This window comes from Anopheles aquasalis, chromosome 3, assembly GCF_943734665.1.
Source record: "Anopheles aquasalis chromosome 3, idAnoAquaMG_Q_19, whole genome shotgun sequence".
Taxonomy (NCBI): Eukaryota; Metazoa; Arthropoda; class Insecta; order Diptera; family Culicidae; genus Anopheles; species Anopheles aquasalis.
Window position 1 is genome coordinate 46,836,564 of NC_064878.1, and position 10,000 is coordinate 46,846,563.

Here is a 10,000-nt window from a genome sequence, read left to right on the forward strand (position 1 = left end):
AGAGTATGAAGTTCTCTATGAATATGTGAAGAACTATATCCTCTTCATAGACTAAAATTCCCATACTCACAGCATTCCCATACTTACATCGGTTGAGTTCTGTGCCGCTGGTGTACCACCACTGCCTGCTCCGCTACCACACGTTATTCCATTGCCAGCCACATCCTTCTGTACCGCCCGGATCTGGAGCAGCGCCCGGAACGGTGCCCGACAGATCGGACAGTTGTTTGCCTGATACCGTAAGGAGTCGGCGCACGAGTTGCACAGACACAGGTGGCGGCAAGGCAGAATGAGCGTATCGCGCGTATCACACATGCAGATCACGCACTCGCTTCCATTATCTTCCGTCTCCTCGTCGGTGATGGATTTGCTCGTAAGCTTGTTCTCGATGCCGTAGATTTCCTGCAGCAGATAGCACAGCCCATCGACAAAGATCTTCTGCTTGAGCGCTCGCAACGCATACGTCCCATCGGAGTGATGATCGATCACACAGATCGTGGCATGTGATTGCCGACTAGCGCTTATCTCTTCGCTCGCCCCCGTTCCGGCCGCACCACCGTCCCCTACGACACAATGTATCACCACCGGGAGCGTATCCTTGTCCGGACCGTACGTCAGATCATCCTCCGCGTACATCGCCGGATAGACGATGTGGTGCGGAGCGGAAAACACCTGATTGACGCCACGCTGAAAGCGGAACGTTTCCGATGAGATGGTGGAATCGCGTGCCAGATAGCTTAACCCATTCGGTCCAATGTCCTCGATGGAGAAGTAGTGGATTGTGATGAGACAGGCGTAATCGGCATCGAACACAAACTCAATGTTGTAACCGATGTTACTGGCACCACTGGTGACCGTTGTTTTTCCGATTCCGGGCTCGACGTTTCCCGTGGGGCTGGTGGGGCTATTGATTGCTGCCACCGGTTTGGCATTGTTTCCCTCGGCCACCTTTACGAACCGGACCGATTCCTTCCGTATGTTTACCAAACTTTTCAGCGTTTTCGTTGGTTCGGTTGCTTGAGGCGGCGGGTAAGGGAACTGAAAGGGAAGCACAGGAAAAAAAATGGAGAACATGATTAACGCTACGAATGTCACTAGCAGTAGCGGAGCACAGCCTACTTACTGGAGTAGGTTTGGAGCCGAGAAAATTCAGATCCGCATTCTCCCCGAACAGATACGCTTCCGGTTGTGGCGTATCGAACCGTTCTCCGCCCATAATAAAGTGCGTCCCGAAGTAATTGCCTGCAACCAGAATATCCGGTTAGTGGGAAACTGGAGCACGGGTTTCGGGCAGCGCAGCGGATTGTTCACTTACCCGAACGGGGCGGATATTTGTAGAGGTGGTTCAGGCTGACGTCCGTCTCCTCGACGGTCGCATTCTGCCTGCTTGCAAATAGCCCCATACTTTTACCTTGGCCACCACCACCTTGAGTCTGTGGGTCGTCTGTTGTCCCTCTTCCGTTCCTCGGACTGTTGTAGGTGGTGCTGCTAGCGGAACTAGGTCGGGCTCGGGTCAGCGCAGCGAGGTATGCATTTTTTTGCACGGGCCCGATACTTTGCCAACTTCCAGCACCTCTACACTAGATTAATGACAAACTACTCGGCCAGCAGCAGTCGCAGCTACGGCTTTTGGGTAAAATTAGTAGAGAATCCGTGAGGATTTCTTTCTTTTTGCGTGAACCTGCTCTCAAACTCAGAAACCCCTTCACCAAACGATTTGCTATTTCTTTCTCGCACGCAGCAGTGCGACCATCCGTTTCAGTCGCACCCTGTTTGTCGTTGTCAAAGTGATCACAACAAAAATGACTCTCTATTTATACTGGCAGGTTCCGCGCTGCACGATGATTTTCCATTGTTTTTTGTGCATGGTACTTCGTGGCAGCGCTAAAGGTATGAAACATTAAATTTACGACTGCTTAAATATATAATTCAGCTGTTGTATCGCCAACCATGAAGGAATAAATCATTTTAAAGCAGCATTTCAAACAGTGTACTGCAAATGTCTAAAGGCACCATTCTTGGGAGTAGATTATCGACAAATATCGAAGCATTTTCCCTTCATTTAAACGATTTCAATGCTTTTTCTGGTGCTTCGGATGTAAAACATGCAGACAGCATAAGGACTGAAGCAAAAGAGGACTCAGAAAGAGTTTTGTTTTAAAATGGTCCCGCTTTACTAGCCATCCGGCACAACCCTGGTAATCGAAGGAAGCGGAATTCTCAAGCGGAGAATTCTGGTAAAAGGATAACGATAATATTTCTTGAAATACATAGATACATTTCAAATGGCATGCTGAATGTAGGAAAAAGCCTTAAAATACCGAAACGAAAAATAAGAAGAACGGAAAACTCGGTTGTTTCCACCAAAAACCCAATCAAAGTTTCCCAGGGGATTCGCTGGTATGATTAAAATATGAATCGAACGACCGGATTCAATCTCGCGCACGCTGTGATTTCCCCAAATCCCACACAAACACACGTGGGTGGATATCGCATCGGCCATTCCTATTCGTTCGCAGCACTTCAAACCACAAACCCTTTCGTCCTTTCGTCTCCATTTGAAGTGACTAAAACGCGTAAAAGGGGATCCGTGTGACTTAAGAGCAAGAGCCACCCATCGTCCGCACTGCTTGGCAACTAATTAACCCAGAAAAGCCACCGTCACCGCCATCAGCGCCACAGTCAATTAGAGCGAACGGAGACATCTGACCTGACCACCTGTCCACCTGGCTGGCTAATAACAGTTCAGCAAATCTTAACGAAAGCATTACGCTTTCACCGAGAACATTTTGGATTATTGTAGGCTCGTGACAATCATATGCAGTGTAGCACAAATGGGAAAAGGACCACAGAACCACACCATCTCTTCACAGCTCATTCAATCCTGGATCCTGGCGCTGATGCGTGTATGTATGTGTGCACCGCGCGCACGATACTGTCTCTCCTGTTGCTTCCCTGGCACGGCAATAATCTTCATCCCGGGGTGGCTAGGGGGGCGGGGGTGAGTTTTGCTCCAGCGGCGAAAGATGCCCGGTTCGGCGCGCGGATCTCCTGTTGCGCGCTGCTCCCGAATGTGTTTGTAGTGACTGCTGCCTGGCCTGGCTGGCTGGCTGGCCAAAATTGCTGAAAGATTCCGTAGTACGAATCCTTTCTCCAGCACCCCCCCCCCCCCCTTCGCTCGCTCCACACCACAAACGGTGTGACGGTGTGGGTGGCGAGAGAAAGAAACCCGGCTCAACGGACAACGACGAATCGTAGTACACAGCGGCGCGCGATTCGTAGTAGTTCGTATTGTACACCGAAAGGCGCGCTCTCTTTCTCTCTCTTTGCGTATTATGGCCCGGGTTTTATGTCCTGGGGCCGTCCCGAGATCCCGAACCGGAGCCGAGGGCCCAGCAGGATCCGAATCCGAAGCAGGCAGCCACCGCTCCCCCTCGGTGCTGGCGGTGCTGGCAGAGCGAAATATTGGGAATGAAATATTCAACTGGTCGCTTGCTGCCGTGGCGGTGGTTGGTTGCTGTTGCGCGTGTGTGTGTGGTGGTGTCCGCTCGAATCGTCCTGGCCAGAAAGGACTCCACGCTGTACATTTTCACCGTTCGCTCCGCATATCCCCCCCAGTAATAGTAGTGCCTGGATACCGTTTTGCAAAGTTCGAAAGCACTTTTTTGTTCCTCCGTTCGTTGGTTAGTTGGTTGGTTCGTTGGTTGGTTGATTTATTAAAGTGGCAAAGCAGGCGCCACAGCTCGCTGAAGTGATTTATGAAGAGCGAGCGCGGTTTGTAGTTTCCTCTTTTTTTTTTCACCGTTCCGTTCGCGCATAGTGTAGTGGCGAGCCCCGCGATGACTGGATCCTAGCATCAACCAGCGGTAGTAGTATTAGCAGCAGCAGCAGCAGCAGCAGCAGCAACAATAGCGTAGTGGCCATTCGATGGTGGCAATTCGTTCAGTTTCTGTAATTATTGTATCAACCTCACCGCGTCACCCGGGGCTACTTGGATAGGAAATTTTAATTGTTACCTCTATCATCACGCACGCACGGTTTGCTCAGCTTCGGCCACCGTTCGCTTCCTCCTCCTCCTCCTCCTTCTCCTCCTCAACACCGCAACGTCTGTGCTGGTGGTCTCTCTGGTCTCGTCCTTTCCGACCGTCGTCTATTGATTCTAGTGCCGTGTTGCGGTGGGGTTGGCGTGCGAAAGGGAGACCTGGGAAAAGCTCGCCACGAAAGCGAATCAATCATCAAATACGTACGCACGTGTGGCGGTGCCCGTACGCGCCGCCGAGTGGCCTGCCAAGAAAGCGAAAATACCAACTCGCCATCGTACAGCTCCATCGAAGCGGGCTGGTTGTGCGAAGCGCGCGGATGTGCAGAAGGGGGAAGGAACCGACGACGAGAGGATAACCGAAAATTCCCCACAATTTTCCACCCCACTCTACCACCCACCACCACCACCATTAGGCGAGCCGAATCCGAAGAATTGTGAATATCATCACCATCATCATCATCATCATCATCGTTATCGTCATCGGTGGTGTATCCTTGTTGTGTATCTCTGTAAACGCGAAACCAGTTCGTGTATCTGTGCCCGCCGGTGGTGTGTATGAGAGTGTAGGTGCGGTGCGGTGAAGCTTGAAAACGTGGTTCCGGAGAAATGTGAAAATTCTGCGAATAGTTTAAAAATACGGAGTCTACGGAGAACAAACGCGCGAGAAAGGTGTCCGTGAGATTCGTTCGTGGTGCAGGTGTTAGAAGGCGCGCGCGTACGGTATGCGGTGGCCAAGTGTACCGGGGAAGGAATTCGTTTGAAGAGTGCGGCAGAGCAGCGAGATCCTTTAACGTGCCTAATTATCACGCCGCCAGTGCCCCCGCCCCCAAGCATACGCACACACGTACGGCACACACAGCACGTTTGCGTGCGTGCCGCCAAGGCTTTCCCGGGGCCAGAACACCAGAGAAGAAGAAGAGGTTCAGCCTGTGACGACGAACCCAACCGACCAACCGGCTACAGCAAGGTACACAGGCAGGACTATGTGGTTTTTTTTTGTTTGTGAACTTTTAGCGGGGGAAATTTGTCACTGTCTGCGATGTGTTTTTTCTTTGGGTACTATTTTTTACGCTTGATCTAATTATGTTTGTCTCTCTGCTCGTTGCTGAAAATGGCTGCTTAGATTTCGGGCTGGCGCGGTGGTGGTGGTTGCTCTGGTGCAGCGATGCATGCTAAGCAACAAGTTCGCCTGTGTCTCTGCTCATTTGGTATTCAAAGCAGCGGCAAACCCGGCGCGAGGAGGTTTTTATTATCTGTTTTTTTTTTAGCTTTCTGGCTGGAAATTACGGAATTTCTTTCCATTAATGCAAACAAGTTTACTCATTTGCACTTATCTACTATTACTAAACTCTAAGGTTGGCAGCAAGAGATGATCTGTTGCGTTTGTTACTGCTTCTCCTCTAGCAGAGCACACTAGGGATGGATAAGAAAATGCAGAATTCCGTCAGGACATTTTCCAGCATAATGGCAAACAACGTTTGCTTCTCGAAGGTGATAATTAGTCGTGGCATTTTCAGGAGACCGTCAGGCTGCTTCTGTGGGTCCGCGCAGGATCTGAGTGATTGCATAAGAAGAATGAGGCTAAAATCAAGGGGTATATCTCTTGGAAGAGGCTATATAAGAGACACCTGATCACAACCACAGTAGGACATTCGTTGGTGACAGAAGAAGAAGAAAAAGAAGAAGAAGAAACACAATATCCGGGTTACTCAGTTACGCAGAACCAGTGAAAGGTGAAAATATTAGGAAATAGAACCGGGCGTGCGGTGAAGGTGTCACAAGGTATGCCGTGCTTTCCTTGTGCTAGCATGCGGCGATGGTGCGTAACACTAACGAGATGAAAGATATCAAAAAACGAGTAATCAATACCTTGTTGGTCGGCCTTCTTTCGAGAATCCACCACCAAGTTCTTGTGTAGCAGGCAGGTGTCGTGCGTAGGCGACACCAAGTTGAATCGATCGCGGTGCGGTACCACAGCCGTAGAGGTGTAGACGGCGGTCTGTGATACCCTTGTGACCCCGCGGCCCAGGTATTAATAATGGGAGGGAATGGGTGGCCGTGGTGCAATTGATGTTGCTACACGCCATTAAGGTAGCCCTGCCAGCGTTACCAGCAGCAGCAGCAACAATCCCAACGTTCCCATTTTACAGGCCTGCTTAATGTGTGCGGTCCAGTATACGCCGACGGACGTCCCGCCGTCGCCGTGGTCATCCGTCAATCCGTGAGAACCGTTCAGGTGACACGAGGGTCAAGCGGGAGGGTTAGTAGTCGGTCAGTTTCTTGAGTGGTGTAGCCCGTGACTCCTTGGGAGCCTAATGAAGCAAGGAAATTGACCGCTTCCTTCTTGTGATGCGAAGAACCAGGCTCGGACCAGCCGGGACCAAAGCTCCTGCTACTGTTCGCAATGTCTTGGCAGGAAAGCCCTCGCCTGTCGCGCCTTTTTGCTTTTGTATTGTTATACGGTCCGGGCTTTTGTGTTTGGTTCGACTTCCCTCTTAGCGGCCATTCAATTTGATTATCCTTGCGACGGTCCATCGTATTTCCCCCGAAAAACAAACGAGAGTAAACACACACCACCCACACACAGCAGCACGGAAAGGTCGCGTGGACACTGTACCTGGTGCCTTTATTAATGCTCTACCCTTTCTCCTGCATTACGTGCCTTCCGGTTTCCCGGCCTTTGGTGGAAATCTTAACACTGAACTGGACACTGCGGGGATTCTCTTCAACAGGCGTCGCAAGCACGCAGGCATCTTTGCGCAAATAATGGCTAGTGGTCGTGCAAGGCTGCCACCAACTCCTGGAACCGTCGCCACTGCGCCTCCCTCTGTTTCCTCTGCTTCTACGGCCGCCGTCATCGGTAATCCTGGCTCACGTCCGCTAGTCGAGCTGCACACGAACAACAACCTGTACCACCACCCATCGAGCACTGTCACAGGGAGCAGCGGGAACAGCAGCAGTGAGCAACCCTTGCATCACCACCACCACCACCTCCACCACCATGGGCTATCGGGTGCCCAACATCCCCAGCAGCAACATCCGAACATCCACCAGCATCATCAGCATCATCAGCACCTGCAGCAACAGGATGTCCTGACCACGGTCGCCACTACCTCACAGATGCACTCCGTCGCCGCCACCGACTCGCTACTGGGGCAGCACGGTGTGACGCAACCACTGCTGCGCAAGCAACAGCAACAGCAACAGCAGCAGCAGCACCAGGACACTGCTCGGATCATGTAAGTAAGCCTCGCTGGTCCGGACGAAGCTCGGTTTGTGGTTGGGGGAAGGTTCGCGTTCAGTTTCAGAAGTTTCTCTATTATTGCCCGCAACATCACGCCAAATGACACCATTTATTTCGATACTTCTCTCACCCATCCGCGATTGGAGTGATGATTTCTCGGACTCGGGTCTGAGGCAGAGGTGTGCATGGTCTGTGCGCTTTGGGGCTATTTTTTCGTTCGGTTGAACGAGGTTGGCTTCGAGTTTCAGTCAGGATGTACCTTTTGGTTTCCTTCTATTTTTACAGCAAATAGCAATTATGGATTGTTTGAATGAGTCATTTGTGTAAAGAGGTGTTCAAGACATCGACAGGACTTTAAATTATTTGGCATGTATTTTTTGGCTTTATATATTTGAACTTTTAATTCTTTTTTATATTTTTTTCCTTAAATTGCCTGCGTGACATGATATTTAAATATGGAAAAAGGACAGATTAAGGTGTCAGATAAAATACTGAAATTAGATGCACGATGCACCAGGGCAGTAGGAAGAGGGACTACCGTGGAAAGCAAAGGAAAATCATGTTTCTGTTTTCAGGCGAGCTGTGTCTCATTACATTTCATTTCATTTGTCTTTTCAATTCAAAGGATCTAAAAAAAGGAACAAAATATTTTAGAAATGTTCTAAAGTTATTCTATAAACTATCCTTAAACATATTAAATTCGAAAGTGGATCAGATAAAATCTGTGTAACGATTTTATAATGCAAAACAGAGGGGTTTTAACATATTTTAATGATAAAATGGGTGGTTTTTTGGAGCTCTATTTATGTCTCCTTCGAACATTGTCAGGCTTTACTCGGTTATGTAATGTCCTGTGGATTATTCTGTCTTCATTTGTATAGCATTTTTTTAAATCAGGATTTTGTTTCCCAACACGCGTAATCACTAGATTGTACGTCAACAACCCAGCTAGAGTCAAACTGGGCTCCCGCGCGTCACAAATGCATTTTATTTGCATTGCATAACGCTAGCAAATAGCGTTCTTTCATTTCGTTTGACTCATTTATTACTTCATTTAGTTTTTTATTTATTAGTCGCAGTGAGACCAGAATCGCCAGAGGGTCGTTTTGATCAGTCAGAAAGTCATGTAACTCGTGGGAATAGAAGAAAAAAAAACCCGTCTCCATCCCCAAGGAATGGTACAATCCCCACGTCACGTGTTGTACAGCAGACGGAAGCTGTACAGGATTGTGAATGATTGATAGTTGTAACGTTTCTAAAAATGGCACAAAAGCCCCAGCCATACACTCCACAGGTCAGTCGTCGTCGTGAGTATAGCGCGAGGCATCGAGCTCGTTAGCTTAAAACGTATCTCGCTACTAGTGCATGTGGGTTGGAGGGGCTGGAACCAAAGGGTGGTGGTAGTACACGTGGAGCGACAGGGACTACTCCGCGCATTTGCGTTCAAATCACACGATGCAACCGTATTTGGTCAGTGCACCAAAGATGCAACTCGGTTGTCTGCGCTGGGATGCTGCACCTCGTTGATCGATGCAAGCGGAGAGGAGAGCGAAAGGGAGAGAGCGGAGAGCTTAAAAAGTCCCGGAGAATAAGAGAGCGCAGATGGTGGGACGCGAAGTTGGCATCGCTTTGCACGGGCTGGATACAATTAGCAACAGGCAGCACCAGGCAGCATCATGTACTACTCATTTAGTAGCCAGAAGCAACACATGTCTGTTGAGTAGTGGTGGTGATGGTGCCATTTCGTGCCATACCTACACACCTGCGCGCGTCAAAACAAATGAGCACGCCGCAGAATCCGCGGCCGATCGAAGGAGCCCAGGCCTTGCGCGCCTTTGTTGTGCCGCCGCCATTCAAAATGTGTTAATCATCGCAGGAGCTCGGTAAAGCTTCGTGCCAGAGCAGCCCGGAAACGCCGAGCTCGGTTCGCTAGAGAGAGGGAGAGAGAGCGCGTGAGAGAGAGTCCGGATTCTTAGCGTGGCTCTCCACAACAGAACTCCCGCGATTCTGGTCGCGGGCTGCCGGCTCGATAGAGAACGGGCGATCGACAACGAACGGCAACTCGAACCATCTCGTCATCCGCAATCGAGGACATCTCGGGTCTTGGGCGACTGGAACTGGCGCCCTTACCCTTTTGGTCTTCTTGTCCGGTTGTTCGCTCTCTCGCTCTCTCGCTCTCTCTCTCCCTGTCGTGTGTGCGTGCGGGCGGGCAGTTGTTTCGTGGAACGGAGTTTCGTTCTTGGGTTCGGGCCTCCGCGTTCTTGTGGTGTGCGTGCAACCTGCGACCCCACGCACGGAGCAACAGTTGACTTGAATGAAGGTGGAGAGGGAAGGTGTGGACTGGACTAGCCGCACTTGTGGACTAGCCGTTCCAACTGACCGTCGTGTTGTTTTCTTCTCGTCGCCATTCAATCTCGTGTGCGCATCCCCATCATCATCATCATCAGCAGCAGCAGCAACAGCATCATCTGCTGCTGCTTTGATCCGTCCAGTGCAACGAGTGAGTTTAGTTTCGGTGGAAAAGTTTGTAAAAGCGTCCGCGGCAAAGCTTCCACCCTTTCTGGGGGAGTAGTACAAACGGCCAAGAACGGCGTAGGTGCGAACGAACCCCTCCGCCTTCCTCCCTGAGCCTCGTGGCGTGTGAAATGGGTTTAAAAATAGCCGTGGAGCTGTGGAAGATGCGGGCTCACAAAGCAACGACCGCGCGCGCACAG

General features: G+C 50.4%; 2 protein-coding genes across 2 annotated transcripts in view; one reads left to right on the forward strand and one right to left on the reverse strand.

Annotated features, from left to right (window-relative positions):
- The window catches only part of LOC126577164 (E3 ubiquitin ligase RNF157), a 3,988-nt gene extending 2,277 nt beyond the window's left edge, over positions 1-1,711 (reverse strand). The window contains exons 1-3 of the mRNA XM_050238601.1: positions 1,316-1,711; positions 1,124-1,242; positions 88-1,038 (exon numbers count right to left, since the gene is read on the reverse strand). Coding sequence (XP_050094558.1) covers positions 88-1,038; positions 1,124-1,242; positions 1,316-1,403 — 1,158 coding nt within the window. The 5' untranslated portion in view covers positions 1,404-1,711. The remainder of the gene's footprint in view (positions 1-87; positions 1,039-1,123; positions 1,243-1,315) is intronic.
- Positions 1,712-7,269: 5,558 nt separating this feature from the next.
- The window catches only part of LOC126577790 (uncharacterized), a 26,926-nt gene continuing 24,195 nt past the window's right edge, over positions 7,270-10,000 (forward strand). Inside the window, exon 1 of the mRNA XM_050239724.1 lies at positions 7,270-7,281. The gene's annotated coding sequence lies outside the window, so the exon portion shown is untranslated. The remainder of the gene's footprint in view (positions 7,282-10,000) is intronic.